Genomic DNA, 20,215 nt, shown 5'->3' on the forward strand with positions numbered 1-20,215 from the left:
TGTACAAAAGCAGTGCTGGCTTCCAAAATTTGATGTAAGTCCCAACAAAAACTTGGAATTCAGATCACAGGTCTCCATTAACACTTAAAAAAAACACCATGACCAAGTCCCCCATTTCATCTTATTCCTACACACACACACACACACACACACACACACACACACACACACACACACACACACACACACACACACACAAACACACAGATGTTGTACATGCATTCCTTAGCTTAGCCGGCTGCTGGTCTCTTAATGCAGATGAGAAGTGCTGATGTGGAGGAGAGACCTTCAGCCCTCTAATCAAAGAACTGCAGTTTATTTGTAAAGAATGAGATGGTCGTTAAATGGGTATAAAGGGAAGGTTAGTGGGAAGGGTAGGTGTAAAGGAGGCCTCAAAAACGGTTGAAGGGAAGGTGCTCTCTTAATAACTAAATAACTCCTCTGTTCATTGATCAACTAGCCATGCAGGAGAAAAGTTACTCATCTTATATTCACACCATTATTGGGATTTCCCCCAATAACCACACGGAGATAACAAAGATTAGACTGGTCATATTGTTCTTCAGAACTTAACAGAAGTTAACATGATTTGTTGGTTATCAATGCTGTGTCAATGTAGTAGGAGATTTATGCTAGCCAGCAAGATGGTATCTCCAGCTGCACTTAGTAGTAGGAAGGAAATTAGAGATTCAATTTGTGCTTTAGTCGGAATTAATTATGCCACCTCAACAAAAGAACTGTTTATTGTAGCTTTAATTTGAACCTACAAAACTCTTGTGCTTTTGCCCACACTTTTCTGTAAGTCTTACTTTAATCTGTTTTTAATTAAATGTCTGTTAGGCCAATTTAAGAACTCTGTGATTCCCCTACTACCTATTCTCACAAGGGTCCATGTTTGTTCCATCAGGATGACCATGAGAGTGGCTCCAGCTCTGCCAGTCGCAGTGTCTCAGACAGCTCCAAGACCATGGCCAAGCCCCGCCGCCTCCAGCAGGCTGCCCCTAGCGACCCAGACCTGCCCCCAGGTGAGTGATTGCTCTGGGGCCACAAAGGCTATTCCAGCTCCCTGGTAAGAGAATGACCACCAGAGCAGGTACAGTCTCAGTGGGGGAGGACAGGGCCAAAGAGTAAGACCATGGTTATGCCTATTTAGACCACAGAAAGATCTTTTTTATTTTTGCTTTCTCGCCTGTAAGAATGCTAAAGAGACAAAAGAATTTGATTTAGAACCAGTGGCTTGTTAGTAGCCAAAGCCTGCAAAGGTGAGTGTCAGATTAAAATGTAGATGATACCCGTTTACATTGTTAAAAAATATTCTTTTTGGGATAAGCTGTGTAGCATCGCTGTAAATCAGCCAGTGAGAGCATGGGGGATGTGTCTGTGATAAATCACATAGTGATGGCTCTTATCAACAAGGCCACTTGACCACATGCCTCCTACAGAGCCATGGATTCCATGCCTGCCTTACTCCAGCACTTAACTAACTCACAAGAATGATTAAATGTAGCTGAATAACATCCTTTAAAGAAACTTTTTTTAATTGGTAACTGTCTTTAATGAGGAAATATGCCTACAGACCTCATAATAGCAAGTAAACTTTTTTTGTGTGAGTTTTTAAATGTATTTTTTTTTTCAGCAGGCAACAAAGGTCAAGGGAGACAAAAAATAAAAACAACATATGGGTTTATGAGAGAAAAAAATGTGAAAACACAGGTGGAGGTCTTCAGCTTTACAGTAGGTCGTAGTCTAACACCCAACAATAAGGTTCACTCCGAGAGTTTTAGTATGAACTAATGTATGAACCTACACTTCTGGCTGGTTGTGTCTGGGGAGGATCCATTTCCAGGCCTGACGTTATGAGATCATATCTCTCCCCAGCTGTTAAAGCAGGGTGCCTCACACCCAGCATCTCCCTCCGGGCCAGCCTCCACGGATCTCCTATTTGTATTTGAGTGTGTGAATTTGTGTGTCTCTGTGTCTATGTAAGTATTTGCCTGTGTGTATCTGTGTGTGTATGGTTTTTAGCATAGCATTGTGCAAACCACTTTTCCAGCAGTGGACCTGGTATAAACCCATTACAGGCTGTAGAGACAACTCTTTGGTCAGAGGTCACAGCACCTCAATAACAGTGAGGAAACTGATGAATGGTGAAATTTCAGCCTTCCTAATTAAAAGGTAGAGGTTAAAAGTTAGATGAAGTAAAACTAACCTTCTATGACTCAGATGGAGGATGTTTTCATAATGATAAGATACAAAACAAACCTATCAGGAGTCTTAAATGTGCATAAAGGATGTTTTTAAAAGTAAGGACAGAGCACAGAATTTCTTGCAATGCAGAAATGCAATTTTGTGGACATTCAGTCATTCGGACTCGTAAGTTCCTTATTTTAGACTCGCTATAGTCCAGTAGTATGTACAGATGTGTTTGTACTCACTGTGTGTATACACAAAGTGGGTCCTTTAAGAGATCCTCTTGAGTTGATTGGCTGTCATAAAAACAGGTTGGTTCTTTAAAATGGTCATGCAGTGAGAACAATATTGTTGTATGGACATAGTACAAAATGCATCAACAAAATATAAACTGCATTGTATTTAGAAAAATGAAAATACAAAATGATGCCCAGTATTAACATGAAGCAAATGTGCAGTTTGCAATGATTGCAAAATACCTTGTTGGCCGCTTGTCATCAAAAGAGGTTATTGAGTCCTTTTTAGTTCTTTAGAAGGTTTAATTCAGTCTACAAGAATCCCAATCTCCACTCATTGACTTTCTCAGAGTCCGCATTTCTGCTGACTTAAACAAGTGTTTTTGTATTGAAATGGTAAAACATAAAGCAAGCAAGTAAGTCATGTGAAAAATGTAATTAGGTTCAACGGTAGGTGAAATCATGTAATTAATCACAGTTTAGTATTTATTGTATTAATGAAAGTAATAATATCTATACAACAATTTTTATAGGTTTTTCCCTCAAATATTTACATAGGATTTACATTATTGGCTTTCCTGTCTTTGATTGTTCCCTAAAATGTGTAAACACAGTACTGTAAAAGAAAAACCATATAGATCCCAACAAGTGAGTTGATGATTCATGTTGAGTTTACTTTTTTTTTCTACCATTGCTGGTTAACCAAATCTCTGCTACAGTGCTGCTGGTGTGGCTAAATACTGCATGTCAACTTCAGTATTTCGTTAACATTGGCTGTCAACGGATTCAAATATTCATATCACAACAGATCCCCACTATTTGTCCTATTTACTCATTGCATAAATACTACTATAAGTTATTCCATATTACACTACAAAAAAGTGAAAGCAGTTTTTAGCAGACTTTGTTATTGGTAAAAGATTACAATGATTATGTAATTTTTGATTACATATGATTGGAGGATACAGACAGGCAGTCCTTTTTTTTAAATAGCATATACATTGTTATCGTAAAGTTACCTGCACTGCAAAGCTTCCATCTCAGAAGGCAGTGGACACAGGCAGATATGTGTGGATGGGTGTGTGATCACTGCAGGGCAATTTCGAGTTTTGATTCTGCCTGTGTTGCTTTGAACGTCCAATTATTGTGTATACATGAATGGTTGAGTAAGTATAGGTGTGATTGAAGTATATTGAGATTTGCGTGGATTGAAATGCAAACACACTCCTGACATAAATCTGCAGTCCAGTGCTGCTGCTGTCCTGGTACTGGGGCCTATGCTCAGAAAATAAATACAGCAGCTGTTCTGGTATTAACTGGAAAATGCTTCTTATGGATAAAGAATATCCCATATTGGTAAATGCTGGACCTTTCTCCAGCTTAGCTTTCTTCTGTTCTAAGGAACTGCTGTACCATGCAAATAAAGGCTAATATAATTAAGTGGCTTACATTATTGGTGATAGTTACCCTGTTAGAGAGTGCTGTCTAATGCGTTGGTCTCAACCTTGGGGCTGCAAAGGCCACAGCATATAATTCACATCCTTTTCATACTTGTCAAACCTTTCAGTTGCTCCTTGGGCTGATGGATTGGGGAAATGTCATTCTGGATAGAACACTATCTTCTATCAGGACTGAAATGTTGCATCATAGGATATGGTACAGAACAACATGGTGCTTATACAGTATAGACTGACCTGTTCCTGTAAGGGGACAAGTGGAAGCAAACCATATTCACTTGTTTTTATTTCTGAAAGTACTAATGCAATTCAGAATTACACAGCAGGAACAACTCACAGTATATTTATTGTCTGATTATTCTCAGTCTCTCTTCATGGCTGTTGTGTGGCAAGGCTTATAAGTACTATTTCTTTCCATATAGAGAAAAATGTTGAGCATAAACATTATAGTGTTTCTTTTTTGTATTGCACAGAAGAGAGAAGTTGGCCTGTTTTGAAGAGCTGGTTTTTCCCCTAATTTTATGGTTGAACAGTTTTAAGTGGGCTCCTTCCCTGTGGGCTGCAGCACAGGTGTTGGCCGTGACAATTGTTTACAGAAGTTCAGAGCAGTGTGATGGCTCGCAGAGAGAAGGAATGGGGCCCTGGACTTGGTGCAAGGCAAGAAGAAGTATAACATGTATTAGAGAGTGCAAGAGAGGAAGAGAGACCCCCTGACATTAGTAAATTAGATCCAGAGAGGGAAATAGCAGGGGGTAAAGTGCTGGTTTTACTGCCCAGGCTGCAGGTGCGACAGCAGCTTTCTAACTGACCAGAAACCACAGGCACACACAGCAACATTCATGCACGCAAGACAGCAGCCAGGCACACACTCAAACTCAGACTACCACTTGCAGTCATTCAAAACCCGCACAAATGTCACGAACACACATTGCGTTTATGAGTGGAATTTATACTTTATCATCCTCTCTTCCTGCCACTCTGTTTGGTCAGGCAGCATGACCAAACAGAGTGAGACTATTGTAAATTAGATTATGCTAATAAATAGTCAGGCCTGTGTACAAGTGAGAGTATAGTTAACCAATTCATATAAATATTTTCATATAAAGCACCATTTAGTTCTGCGAAATTATGCCCTGGGCCAGGCATGTAGATACAGGAAGGTAAATGTTTGGTTTGGGAAATAAGGGAAAAGCATTAAAGGTTTCTATGTTTTAACTTGTAGTGACTATGTTTAACAGTTCATGGGAGGAATGAACAATGCCAATGGTACTGTGGTTAGCATGATTTACTGCTGTATATTTTCATTTTTAATGGTCGTAAGTCCCCTGTCTGTAATATTTTAAGTTTTTTCTAACTTTGTTGAGTAATGACCTTACCATGTATGTTTTGTCTGTAAAGCTTCTGTTTCTGGGCGTCACTGGCCATTAGGAGGTACTGGTAACACTGCAGTATGGCTCCCCCAGCTCTTCAGAAACACAATCAATTGGACTCTTTTTTCACTACTGCTTACTCTCTGTTACTACATCCCTCTGCCTACCCACCACAAAGCCACTGCCCCCCCTTTATCTTTTTTTTTCTTTTAGTAATTGGCACAATGTGTCATAAATTGTAACATTGTAACATAAATCAGCAAAAATCAATTTTTAAAATGTAGTTTTCTGCTCTGTTTATAACTTTATCTTGTTTAAATATGTCGGATAAAACCTGTATTAACTTAACATGCATGTGTGTGCTCATGCTTGCTAAGTTTCAATTGACCATGCAAGCTCCTCAGTGATTTAACAAACTGAGAGGGATATGTTTGAGGCAGCATCTGCATAGCTTTGAGTTTAACACCATAATGCCTTTGAGAGGAGCACATCAGAGATTGATCAATTCACCCAGGGTATGTACCGCTGCTCAAGCTAACTAATGTTAGTTTAGTGTCTCAAAAGTAAATTAATTTGTCCTCTAAGTATATGCTAATATAGCTACTATATCCTCCTATTTGCATGCCTGTCTCTTTGTTAACATGTATTTCACCTTTTAATCTATTTCTCTTTATCTGTTGTCTTATGTGTTTGTAGGATATGTGCAGAGTCTGATCAGGCGCGTGGTGAACAACGTGGATATTGTGGTGAACAACCTGATCCTTAAATATGTGGAAGATGACATTGTGCTGTCGGTCAACATTACCTCAGCAGAGTGCTACACTGTGGACGATATATGGGAGAGGGCCTTCATGGACATTACTGGTGAGCATTGGCTGCTTACATTCCTTGGTAGTGGGATTAACTAGTTTATCCATTGAGACAGGAACATATACAGTATATTACAGTAACTGTTTAATTATCTAAGTTCAAACTTAGGTCAGAGAAGCTGGCTTTAGTGTAACTGCACAATGTTGGCTGCCAGAGTACTCTGATATTCACGCTCCTGATAAATTCCCCACTCTAATGCAGAGTGGGCCTTGACACAGACAAGAGCTCAACCACAGGTGATAGAGGTGGTTGGGGATTTTAAACCTTAGCATGCTAATTGTAATTATAGTTGGCTGTTTCTTTTTATTTCAACGTGGTTCAGGCAAGGAGTGGGGTCTAGTGATAGCTTGCATAAAGAGAAGTATCTGTCTATAATAACTGTTTTTGTGTTGATATTATCAATACAACATGTAGAAAGACATCCACAATATCAAGAATAGAGTGAAAAGCTCACTTTGCACTTGGGGGCTGGCAGGTTAAAGTCTGTTTAATGTCTGTTTCAACTGATTCGGACATTTGCGTTCTCACTAGCAGCTCCCCTGGGTAATGTCCAGATAGTTTCAGGCGTGCAGACTATATGTGAAAGTGGCTTTTAGGATTATCTGATTGTTGTATTCCATGAAGAGCGCCTGAGCTTTCGCTGGAAATTAAGTTTTTCTTTAATGATGCAGAGCTAATTTAGTTTGATTTAATTTTTTCCCTGCTCATAAACTGCAACAATGCTGTAAGCAGATATTTTAATATTCTGTCACTGATTTATTTCCATTGCATTCAGCAGCACATACATCTGAGTTTCTGGTGTTACTTGTAGAGAATTACAATAATGCAATTGTTTTAAAATGTACCTAGTGTCTCACCCTTGAAGTAGAATTGTAGGGAGCCACTAAAGCCTATTTTCAGATAGAAATCATGAAATGGTTATTTTCAGTTGTTGTTATCACTGTGGAATTTCTCGTTACTGGGATCCTTTTCAAACATGTGCAGCAAGTAGTGTTTACAACAGTAATTACTGTCACAGTTTAGATATTATTGTGGGAATGATGGGTCCTGTGACCAGTTTGTCAGGGCCGAGTGACTCAGTGACAGTTAAGACTCTGATGACGTGTGATCATCCAAAGCACATACACCACAGACCACACACTCACAACAAAATCACAGACCACTTGGTTATATTTCTCATAAATGTCCAATTACACAACAGCTCTTTTATGCTTGCTGAGTGTCATCTCTCCTGATCTCCCAGATCACAGATAATGTGGAGTTACTGTGCTTTCTATCAGAGTGTGTGTAATTGCATTTGTCTTTGTTTAATGATACCTCTCTATATGTGTACATAACTCTTTGAGCATATGTTTAATGCATATGTCCACATGCTCTATTTGTGTCAATGGGTCAACCTCTTATGTGTGTAATGCAAAATTTTCTACGTTGATTTTGTTTTGTTTTTTCTCTGTTAAGCTCCAGAGCTCGTCCTAAGGAAAGTGATCAACTTTGCTGACTGCACAGTGTGCTTGGACAAGCGGAATGCTAGTGGCAAGATTGAGTTTTACCAGGACCCGTTGCTGTACAAATGCTCCTTCAGAACACGCCTCCATTTTACCTACGACAACATCAATTCCAAGATCCCATCTGTCATCAAAGTGAGCGGCTCCAAATTAATGCCAACAACCGCCTTTTCTTTTTTTCAAAGCTAAAGTGTTAGGGGAAAAAAACGTTTATATTGTTTTTGATGTAATTATGCCACTAATGTGTCTAGAAGCTTACAGTTTTGATAAAAACATGACTTATTTTGGTTAGTTTAGCTGTTCTCAAGTCACTAGGAGGACAATGACACATTGTAACTCATTCTTTTACACCATTGAGATTGAAAATGAATCTCGATTAATCTCTTAGCCTTTATTCAAGTGTTACTGTTTGATTTAGAAAAAAGTGGTCCTTTCTTGAGAATCCTTACAGAGAGACACAGTCGTTTTTGTTCTTATTTTAATTGGAACAGCTGATTATCTTTGTCAATAATCATGCATTCAATCTTAGCTACCTTGATTCTTAATTTGGAGGAAAATTGTTTATGCAGTCAGATTTAAACTTGTTTCATGAAGAAAGTAATGTCTTGATTTTTTTTTTTTCCAGCCAATTGATTGTGGTTGTCTGATGGTTTTGTTTATCATTATCACATCTATCATCTTTTCACAACATAGCTACATCATGTAAAGTTAATTAAACTCCATTTATCTGTCAAACATTTTTTTAGTCAGTCTGAGTTAAAGCAGAACTGTCTGATTCCCATCTACAGAGAGTCTACAGGCTTTGTGGGTTAGTGAACTTTTATAAGGTTTACCAGCAGCCCATCAACAGAATAACACATAAAAGATTTGCCACATGACATTGGTTAGTTCATGTTTGACAATCTTCTGGTGAGTTGAAGGAGCAAAAACTGTCCTCACCATGCAACACTCAGCAACAACTAGTTAGCTAGAGGGGAATCCATATCAGTTCTTATAGGACCCATTCACAACTCAGTCTGTAATTTAATAAATCCGACTTCAAAATTCGAATCATCTTTTATGTTTCTCTATTTGTCCTCAGATCCAGACCATGGTTGAGAGCCTGAAGTTGTCCATCACTGATCAGCAGCTACCAATGTTTATCCGAATTTTAGAGCTGATTATTGCCCTCTACTATGGGGAAATTGGTGGACACAAAGAGGGGGAGGGAGAAGAAGGCAGTGGTCATGTAAGCGAGGCTGGAGCAATTTTACCTGGTAAGTGAGGTTTCTTGGGGAGTACAGTGACAATTCTGTTTAGTTGATTGTTCTGTCTCTGATTTGTTTGTTTTTTTTATTGCTGCTTTTTTCTTTGTCTGTATTTTAGAATGTAATAAATGTAAGAGTTTCTTTTAGTAGAATAAATGATTGTTTAACTTGGTAACTAGCAGTGGCAGTTGCCCATGTAAGTACTCTACGTAAGTTAGATTATGCTGTAATTTAATTTTATTCATTTTTACACCAAAATAGAACAATGAGGCAGTCTCCCTCTTTTATGGCAGTTGGCACTACAATTTGCTAAAATTGCTTTGCTTTAGTTGTATATTTTGATGATTGTCTCATAGCAGTCATATTTTACTACAAATTGTGGTCCAAGGGTCTGAATTGGTTAATGAACCATCAGATCGTGCAGAAAGCAGTTAACCTTTCCTTACACAGCACTTTCACCTCATGATGTTTTGCACATTGCCTTGATCTATTGAGGAGCTATGTCTGCCCATATGCCGCTGTTGTTCCTAAACGGGACATTAAACATCACTCTGACCATGGTGTGTGCTCCTCCTGCTTTTTCCGCAAACAAAATACGGAGCGTGTAATTCAACACAGACTGTTGTTATCACGCCTTATCCCCCTTCATGTGACAGGAGAGAAGAGGACAAAGGGAAGAAAAAAGGAATGAATCAAACACAGGCCCATTTCTGTCTTTCTAATTGGAGCAGTAGCCGAAATCAACAATCGCAGCAAGGAGCACAGCAGAGCAAAAAATACTCATTGTCGGCTTCTGTAACAGACATACCACATATACACAAGACGACAGACATACATAATAGCTACAGCCACCCCTCACAAAACACCTCATTCCTTAAACGCCCATCTTATCTCTCCCCAACTGCTCATTGTTATCTCAGGTAAATAGAACAGGATCAAGTCCCAGTTCCTGCAGGGCTAAATCAGCCTCTGTAGCACCAGGAGCAAATTATAGTGCAGGGGAAGTGGTGGGCAGAGGGGTGGGAGGCAGCCCAGCACAATACAGACCATTCGCTCCCTCCCTCTAACTTCCCTGCCTGTTGGCCTGGAACTTTTACTTCAAGTTGGCGCAGCTTCCAGTTCAGTTTCCAATGCCAGATGTAAGATTCGGTGTCATGCTACTGCTATGCAGAGCCTCTGAGAATGAATTAGTATCCCATCACAAAAATATACAAGAGGGGACCAGCTCTTGGAACCTTAGCACCCACAGATCTTGTTATGCTGGAAGTAATCGACAATATAAAAAGGCTGAAGGGGGGGAGGTGCAGTTGTCTGTGTATGTACTGTAACTGTGTGTTTGATCAACCCTGTGACAATGGATATGTATCCTATATTCAGCACAGTAGTTTATGTTATTGTGTTGCTGTTATTCATGCAGCAGCTCCCAAAAAGGTACATTAACAACAATGTAGTACAGTACAGTAGGTAGTGCTAATGTACCTATAAGCTTGGGACATTTTTTCTTTTTTGTGCTTTGGATTGAAATGTCTTTCTGTTTGAGCCCATTTTTTCTGATTGAGGTGTTTATATGAAACACATATTCTTTTTGGGCTTTTAAATCTATGTACTTTGTGTAAATGTTTCTACTCTTGCATGACTGCTGTAAAATGAACCACAGTATTGTAAATAGTAATTAATCATATTCATTTGATTTCACAAAGACTGCTGTGTCTCTGGGGATATTCTGATCGCAGAGTGTGTGCATTTGTGTGAGTGTCTGTGTGTGTATGTCTCTATTTTTCTATCTTGCTTTGTCTTGAATATTAATTCATTTTTTCTTTTGAAATTAACAAAGTGGAAAAAGCCCTGTAATGTGCTTATGTGCCCATGATTCACTGTTGCGTGCATGCTGTTTGTAAGACTCTTTCTGTTTAGGTAAGGGCCAACGTCTCATTAATGAATACCTCTAATAGATGAATGGCAGGGCTACGTGTGTCACTAACCAAAGTAAACTTTCAGTCAGAATTAGATGGCGGTCTGAAATTAAATGAAGTCTGTAAAACGCTGTAAAATTTAAGCTGTTGGAAAAACAGATGACTAATATGTTTGAATGGACCAGCTGGTCATGGCACCGTAAGCTGTACGGTTTTAACAAGTATGTAAAGAATTATGAACCAAGGACTGTGGCTGCTGAAGAGCCTGCATGGTGTGTGTGTGTGTGTCTGTGTGTGTGTTTGTATACGTGCGTGCCTCTCTGTAAAGTATATATGTGAGCTATCGGTTTGCCTAATGGCATTTATAGGTGCTCAGTATGGGCATGTATAGGACTGAGAGTTCTGTTTTGGCTTTATAAGAGAGCTGAGGACTTCTCAGAGGCATATTGATTGGAATGGATCATAATGTATCAGTCTGAGGCCACAGGCTATCCTCCCCCTATAAACTTCATGTGGCTCCCTTGTGCTTGTCCAGTTACGTGACAGGGCCCGTTTTATTAATCTCTTTGCCTATTAATATTGGTGTGAAGATTAACAGCTTTGAGTCTTGCAGTGTGTTTTATATTCTCCTGCAACAACTGCTAAACTGAATTTAAAACTATTTTAATGTTGAAGGAAAACATTATGTGACTCAAATGTTGAAACATGTTCCTTTCTTCATAGCAACAGAGGTAGTCCTGTGCACCAAATTGTGACCGTGTGCAAGTATTGTGTTACCTGTGAGAAAGGCATGAACGGGTTCTTATCTTTGACTGTGAAAAATTATTGATGTGTGTGAGTCAGGTAACCACTCCACCTCCCCACTATAAACATGGAGAGACATCTACTGGCTTGCAAGGGCACTGCCTCTCTTACTCCTCTCCTCTCACTGTCTCAATGTCACTTAGCTGTTAACTCACTTACAATACCCTCTCCCTTGCTAACTGAGACTTACCCCAATGCCTGGAGATCTTGGACTAGACTTGGACTTAGACACATCTGGATTAGGTTTTAGAAAAAAAGATCCAGTCAGGCTTTAATTGCTCTTCTGATGATGCAGTGTTGGTTGTATTCCACACCTGTGTGGTTATAGTGCTTTACTCCACAGCAGCATACATTTAGGCCAGTCTACATCACTCTCTGGGAATTTTTCACTTGCTTCTTTGGATTAATACTTCAAAGTCTTCTTAAGCCAGTCTGTTTGAATTACTTGGTAACTGTGCTTTTATTATGATTGCCTAGTAATTCAAACCTAGGATTCGTCAGGTGGTGAGTTGAAGCGAAAGGGCTTATTTTGTTGAACTGACATCTCAAAGGCTTCCTCTGAGTGAAAACAAAAAGGGAAAAAAAGGGAAAGGAGACATAGATTCGGACAGAGAGATGGGAGTTTGGGTGTAAAAAGATTTTCAACTGCCAATTCACAAAGTGAAAGATTTAATTAAAATATGTCATAATTTCACCGCCTTAGCCTCTGGGATTCTTAAGCTGTGACCTCACGGACGTTATTGTTTTCTCATAGAGGATGTGAGGCCGCAAGGAATGGGATTACACATTCTTGTGTATTGACATCAGCTTCCTCTCCGATTTGTATAGAAACACACGATGGGACGAGTTAAGAGGTTGGGATCAGGGACCGAGGGGTGCATAGTGGTTTGGGGAACATGTGTCCCCACGAAAAGTTTGTTGAGAAAAACGAGAAAGAGAAAAGAATGGGCTTCACAACACTCGTGCTTGACTTTTGTAGGGAGCACGGCAGTCATGGCAGTCCACCGATTTATACCCTATTCGCTGGTAATTTTTTTAACGCTTCAATGTGCTTTCCCCCTCCACTTTTCATGAACGTCTATTCCTTTTGCAAGGTAAGGGCCTTACAATAGCCTGTGATTCAGTCAATCTCTTGCACTCTGACTAGGCATAGGAGGCGTGTCCCGTTATTGATCCCTCCTTTACCTGCACCACTAACCCCCACCCCCGCAGCTGTAAGTTCCTGCAGCAGACATTCACTCAAACACCTGCATGCTGGAACATTGGCAACAACTACTGTGAAACTGCCTCGGTCTGTGTTTTTTTTGTATGTTAAGTTGACAGCTGAAACATCTTGCTTGTATTTAACTACCCTAAGGCCATGTGCTTATTAATTTAGTGTGCTGCATTAGGCAAAGACAGTTCCATTATCATTTTTTGGCTGACCGCCGGGGTCAGCTCTACACATGGGTCTGTATGTGACTGACTGACTGAGTGAGTGAGTGAGTGAGTGAGTAACGGTACTTTCACAGCCGTAGAGAGAGAGTTGTGACATCACAATTGGGGATCATGGAGCATATTGGACCTCCACTGACACGACTCTGTCTTTACGGCTCTGGATACCTATTTCAGGGAGTAGGCGGGGCTGCTCCTTCGCTGCTCGTCCGCTGTCCTCACCTACATCTGCAGCGTGCACCTGCTTTCAAACACGTTGTCATCGGCCTCATAAGGACAGTCCTTGTAACACATTGCCCATAAAAGCACACATTGACCTGATGCGGTCAGCCACGTTTTGATCTAGTCTTGTTTTAGTATTATTATGCATTTTCTCTCACACTTTGTGTCCACCATGTCTTTCTAGGTTTGGAAGTTTGTATTAAGCTGCCGAAATATAATCTTAAGATTCTTTGTTGGAGTAAAACATTGATCTGCAAGTGCTAAGCCTGACTTTTTATTTATTACCTTTCAAACTACAATAAAATCGTATACTATAATTTGCTTTATAATTAACAAATACTTTTTTTCTGCTTCAGGAATGGATATTGATATGGAAAGCCAAGGAACTAGCCAGTATTCAAGTCCAGACCTCTACATGCTGCCTGGGAGCCCAGAAGAGACCGACCAGGGTTGGGTGTCCTGGGCTTGGTCCTTTGTCCCAGCAATCGTAGCCACAGAGGAGGGGAGTGAAGAAGGCTTCTACCAGCAAAGAGAGACAAGAAACATCTCCAACAACCCCCAACAACACACACCAAAAGACCCAATTGTTTCCGTTGGCTTCTACTGCACCAAAGCTTCTGTAACCTTCAAGGTAGTCAGCTGTTAAAAAATCTATGAAAATGAATTACTTCATTACCAAATAATTTGAAATGTTGCATGGGGCCTCTTATTCCTGTATACAATGAGCAAGCAGTTACATTTTTACATATGTACAGTTGTTTCTTGTCAGTGGAAAAAAGGATAACATGATCAAGTTGTTGGACAGTATTTAAATACAAGGCTGAACTAATACTTTCATTTTCAGCAGTCATTTGACTCTCAACATAAATGTGGTATGGATGTAATTCAGGGTAAAGATGTGCTTTTGAAATAAAACAAGGTATTTCAGATAAACAGATACTTTATGTAAAGTGGCAAAAAAAATATATTTAATTTTCAAAAAACAGTTACGATTTATGGTGAAGGTACGAGTGTTAAAGTTCCAATCTTGAATATTTCAGTTTCGTGCTCTTGAGCGCAACCCACTGGGGATAATCGGTAATTACGGGAGCATGGCTGGCTCTCTTTGTCATGATTCTAACTTTGATTTCCCTTGCTTGCTCCCTTTGGATTTTGGATCAATCTTATCGTTGTTTGTTCAGCCATACTGAGTACCGTTTCCTCGCAATGCTTACAGAAACCAGAAGTGCAGCTGCTTAGCTCCACCTACCCTCTCTGACAGACCAACCACTGCTGGGTGACGGAAAACGTGTCACTAACTGGGCACCGCATATGATTTTTTCCGTGAATGTCGCCACAGACACACAGTCCATAAAAATATGATATACTACAAATGCAAAGGCTTTCATCAGTTGGCCATAGACTCAATCACCATTGTGTTAACTCATTCAGTGATAGATAGTTTCTTGAAAGACATTTATTTTAGTGAAAAAGTTTGAGGTTGTTACTTTAATGTGTAATACACAAGGTTGAACCAATATGTCTAGGGCTATGTCATGGCTAGGAAAATACTAGAGATATATTTCTCGTATTTTGCTGTCATTTTCAGTTTTTGTCTTTGTCAAAGTTTGGTCTTCAGGAATTTACAATCCCCTTTTTCTTTTTGTGCGGTATAGAGGAGGTAGTGTAACCGCTAACTGGCGTCTCGGGTCACACCAATGTTTAAGACATTATACATTGTGTGATGACTATTCAGGAATTGATCTCAAACTTTAATCCTTCCTGCTCATTCAGAATACTTGGACTTCGTGTGTGTGTGTGTGTGTGTGTGTGTATGTGTAAACTTGACTGCATGTATGATCAGTGAGCGGGAGTATGTTTCAGAGCAAACAGACCTAGTTGCTTTTCTAATAATGTTTAAGTTGTTTCTGTATCATTTCAGTTCTTTTAATCAATTAATTACCTCTCATCTGGAGTAATTGCAAACGGCTGAGAGGATGGTTTTTTTAAACGTTCTCGTCTCTGTCCTACAAGGAAGTATTTAGCTTGAGGGAATTTCATGACTTTGAACAGCCACTGCTTCAGCCAGAATTTGACATGAGAGGTATTCTTAGATTGTTGACCCATAACTATTGATATCTGTTTGATCAGAGAAATTGGCAGAATGTTAATGGCCTTGACCCACACTGTGCATACTTAAACACTGACCATTTGCTCCACTGTTTCTCTTTTGCAAACATTCCAACTCTCATTGTTTTCCATACTTAACATTTAATTTTAAAGATTTATTTTTACTTTTTGCTTTGTTAACTTTTTTGTCTCATGGCAAATTTGAAGTGTTCCCGGAGTCTTTTTTCAGGTGATTAAAAGAAAAAAGGTAAGGGAGCGAGGGTGAGAGAGTCTTCTCCACTGCTCCATTAGTACGAATAATAAGGAAAAGCTGCTTCTTGCTCTGCACCTGCTTTCCATGCTGAAGTTGAATAGGATAGGGCTTACACAGTTCTGCTATGCATCCAAAGTATTTAGTTTTGCCAACCTCAAAAGCATCTGTACTCCTATCTCCAAACCAACTAGTTTTAACCAGACACTCTTTCTCATACACTGCCTCCACATTGTCTCTACAAACAATTCCTCTTCAATTTACTCAAATAGTTGGAGAACACTGACACGTACATTTCTTTCCTGGTTGTGTTCCCCATCAAGCCAGAGAGTGACTTCCCAAGAATCAAAATGAAGTGGCTGTCATGTGGTTTGATGAATGTGTTTGGCATGAGTCCAAACTTTGGAAGAGAATACGACCAAAAACTCCCAAGGCAGGCTTTAAGTCTCTGATTTAAGAAGATCTCATCTGTCTTTGTTTGGATCTTATTGTTTCTGGTTTTAAGCATTACTTTCTGGGGCCTCTTTGGCCATCAGATCCAAAGACTTGCATTGCGTTTGTTTAATTTTTTCAAACCACGGATGTGTTTTAGCAGTGAAACAGTGGGTACATGGGGCTCTGGTTTAGCAGTTGGTAGAGCAGGCGCCCCATGTACAGAGGCTACAGTCCTTGACACACTGATCCCAGGTTCGACTCCCGGTCTGCCGATCATTTGGTTCATGTCATCCCCCACTCTCTACTCCCCAATGACCAATGACATAGTATTTTTAGAGACAGCCTTGTTATTGTTCTAACTGTAACATCTTCTGTCAAACAAAACTGAATCTTCCCTTATGAATTGTCTCCCAATTGTTTTGATATGTTGTACACACACAAACACAGACACATACTGTACGTATATATTTCTAGATTACTAGTAATATATACAGTAAATATACATATATATACATATATATTGATTGAAATTGTGTAAAATCTGCTAAAAAAAAACTTTTTATTAGTGGACTCAATGTTTCACCTTTTGAAAAATATAACATAGATTCTTTCTCTCTGCCTTTTTTCTCAGCTGACAGAAACCCAGTCTGAGAGCAGCTATTACAGCCCTCAGAAGGTCAAGTCCAGAGAGGTCCTGTGTCTGGAGCAAGAGGGAATCACAATTGAAGTAAGACTGGACCACATCTACGCTTAAATATGTTGAGTGTATAATGATCTTTGGACTTTAGTCTTGTATTGCCTTTTACTGATTTATTGATTTATTATAGTTATTACATTGTTTAGAATTAATTTCCAAATTTTCCCCTCATGAGGAAGGGGTTTTCTCCCAAGCTATCTACGAGATTTAAGAATTCTTAGATATTTCCAATTCCGTTTCTATAATTTATGGCTTTGCTGGAACTAGGAGAGAGCAGTCTAAACTGGGACCAAAACTGCAAGAGCGTTAAAGGGCAAAGTGATGGCTAGTAAACCGGGGAACTTTAGGCCTTGTATTTACCTGAATATTATGTGATTCATTGTCTGCAGGGTGTAGCAAAGGCAAGGTGAGTCAGAGAGAACTACTCCTAGCTGGTTACGAGGGCTACTGGACTGCTACCACACATTAATGCACACACCACTCTCAGGGGAAAATGAAAGCTGTCTGACCCTCTACTCTTTTCAAAACAATACAATAAGTCCACAAGCTCAGCAGCACTGCAGACCAATGTAGTCTCAAACTGAATGTGGTTAAAATTCTTGTTTGTTGAGCCCAGAACTGTTAATTTTTCTTTTTATGTTTTATTGTGATGTAAAAAGATAGATATGGTCTTATTATTTTCTGTGAATTATTAAACTCCAACGGTTTTATTGGGCTTCTGTTGCCTGACCTAATATGCTTTAAATCCTCATTGCTCTCTTTGAAGATTGAAGGATGATAATTATTTCAATTAATGAAAAGGTTTCTTTTTTTCACTTTACAGGACTTTATTACTTTAATGGAGAATGGGCTGCTGAGTTAATCCCGAATACATGTTGTTCTTGTACATGTGTATAGATATGGAGTTTAAAAACCAATTAAAGTCTTAAACTTCATTTTTTAAATTCCAGGTGCTAATGATGGGGGAGCCCTTCTTCGACTGTCAGATTGGCTTTGTGGGCTGCCGGGCGCTCTGCCTGAAAGGCATCATGGGAGTACGGGATTTTGAAGAAAACATGAACCGATGTGAAGAGGTAAAGAGAGCCTTAAAACCTCATGGAAAATGAAAAACGAGGAAAAACTTGAGGAAGATTAAAAGAGAACTAGAAAAGAAATCACTTTTACCGATACCATGTCTCCTGCAGCCTCCCAAAAGCTTTTAGAAAGAGGTAGAGATGTGGTCCAGTTGGTTTATGTAAGAGTTGGATCCAGGTGCCTTTTGTAATTCACCATAATGATGTCTACATACATCACTGTGTCAAAACTCTTACCATCAGCTTCAGTACTCCGCAGTGCTTTTGGGCTGCATTTGAGTGTATTTCATCAAATATGTGTTCTCTGTGTTTTTATCATTTTTAATTTTGTTTTAAATTGTGTACATCTATATATGGTTAATTTATGAAATATGGGCTGGATCTCTGTATTTTGCTCTTTTCTTGTATCTGTGTCTCTGCAGGATGCAGTGTTCTTCAGCTGTGGAGACAGCCTTAGCAGTAAAGGAATGACCTACCTTACCAACTCCCTCTTTGACTACCGGAGTCCAGAGAACAACGGAGTCAGGGCCGAGTTCATCCTTGAAGCAGCTAATCACAAGGTTACAATAAAATAGGATATTGGGATATAAAGGGATAGGATATAGAGGCTACTGTACCGAAGAATAATTTTCCTAAATATATTAAATTTGGAAACTTTTTTTGGAAAAAAGTCTGTTTTTGTTGATAAAAAACGGACTGCCTTTTCAGAATAGAAGGTCAAAAAGACACAATTCCTCCTATATTAAGAGGTCTGCCGCTGCCAAAACAGAGAGCAAAAGATGGTCCCTGACACACATTAGTGTGGGTTTGGCTTGAGAGGCTTGAATAAAATGCACATCTAATAATTACTTATACTAATAGAGTTGTTTATACAGTAGTTGATATAATTACATCTAGTCTTTCTTTATGTTTTCTTTGGAAAGGCTATAAAGACAGCTATTACCATAGTTAGTTGTATTAATTTAAAACATTATTTGTCCTTTTTTACTTCCAGTATTGTCTCATATAAATGAATCATTCTTATTTAAGTCCCTTAAACTTAGATTACTTCTGTCAGTCACCCATCAGCTGGCTGCAATAGAGGAATGTTCCTGCTATCTAAGTAGTAGTGTTGAAGCCATTATTCCTGATAACTCTTTGCTCCCTTCATCAGCCATCACAGCTCAAGTGTTGACTCTGCTCAGAAATGTTCGTACCCTCAATGAAGCAATTGTTTGGACATCCATCCATCCATCTATCCGTACTTGAAAGTCAAAGAGTCAAAGGGTTTAGTGTTAATTGATTAGCTGTTTTGAAACCAGCCAATGGCTTTGATCCTAAAACATGCCAGAGCCATCAGAGGTCCTCTAATAAAGGTTACTTATTAACTGCCTCTCTGATAAGGCTCTATTGAAATTTCTATAGAGTACTGGATGGTAGGTCTGGCATAGGGGCATTAAATGTGAGTGAGGGGGCTCTCTTTTTTTCTCTCTCTCTCTTTCTTGCTTGCTCAGTCATTGTCTCTGTTTACCAGCAGATTCATGTGCAGTACAAATGTAACTCTCAAATATTATCAAGGACAGGGTCAATAGTTTTTGGCCTCCTGCCTAAAAAATGATAATGATGGTAAGTTATGGTATAACAACATACCGACTCCCAGGTAGATCAAGTATAAGGTAAAAACCAACAATTTCTTATATCCAGGTTTAATTTGTAAATAATGATCAGAAAAAAACACTTGGGGTGTTGCAATGAATAAATGACTGTTGTCTTCTCCAAATGTATACATGTTGTTACAGATACGTTCTTAATAATATTCATGCCTTTAAAAGCTGAACTTTGCCATCTTAATAAATAGTTCTGAAAAAGTTATGAAATGTGTTGTTTCAGTGACATGCAAGCATCACTGCCATTCTTTAATGCTATCAGCTTGTTTGCTCCCTTACTGCGATATTTACCTAACTCTGCTTTTGTTTGACAGGAGACCTACACTGAGATAGCAGGCATGCAACGCTTTGGTGCTTTCTACATGGATTATCTCTACACAATGGAAAACAGCAGTGGCAAAGGTATTGTCTTTTTTATTACTCCTCACAGAACTTTTGTCTCTTTTTTCTACATTTCTGCAGTGTTTTTCCTTTCTTTGCCTTGTTCTCTTTTGTATATCTATATATGTATCTATCTTGTACTCTCTCTGTTGTTCTATCTTTCTTTCTCTCTTCTCTCCTCTCCATCAAACATCCCTGTTGAGACTTGGCAAAAAAAAAAAAAAACTTGTCTTGTTTGAGTCACAGGCACCTGGTCCTTGACCCTTCCTGTCCTTCCTCTCACCCCAAACTTACCTGGAGGGTAACTGTCAGAAGTGTTTAGTCTGAGTTGACACATATTTGAGTTTCTTTCTCCCTGCTGCTTGTTGAAACATTG

At 39.2% G+C, this 20,215-nt stretch overlaps 1 protein-coding gene across 4 annotated transcripts in view; it reads left to right on the plus strand.

Moving 5' to 3' along the window:
- The window catches only part of LOC138583631 (intermembrane lipid transfer protein VPS13B-like), a 320,195-nt gene that overhangs the window by 22,226 nt on the left and 277,754 nt on the right, over positions 1-20,215 (plus strand). For all 4 annotated transcript variants that reach the window (XM_069655550.1, XM_069655552.1, XM_069655554.1 and 1 more), the window contains exons 4-12: positions 908-1,025; positions 5,950-6,117; positions 7,582-7,763; positions 8,710-8,884; positions 13,605-13,879; positions 16,674-16,769; positions 17,690-17,812; positions 18,235-18,372; positions 19,773-19,860. In XM_069655550.1, coding sequence (XP_069511651.1) covers positions 908-1,025; positions 5,950-6,117; positions 7,582-7,763; positions 8,710-8,884; positions 13,605-13,879; positions 16,674-16,769; positions 17,690-17,812; positions 18,235-18,372; positions 19,773-19,860 — 1,363 coding nt within the window. The remainder of the gene's footprint in view (positions 1-907; positions 1,026-5,949; positions 6,118-7,581; positions 7,764-8,709; positions 8,885-13,604; positions 13,880-16,673; positions 16,770-17,689; positions 17,813-18,234; positions 18,373-19,772; positions 19,861-20,215) is intronic.

Source organism: Semicossyphus pulcher, unplaced genomic scaffold (assembly GCF_022749685.1).
Source record: "Semicossyphus pulcher isolate SPU_LCO1_2020_fin unplaced genomic scaffold, fSemPul1.0.p SCAF_9, whole genome shotgun sequence".
Lineage (NCBI taxonomy): Eukaryota > Metazoa > Chordata > Actinopteri > Labriformes > Labridae > Semicossyphus > Semicossyphus pulcher.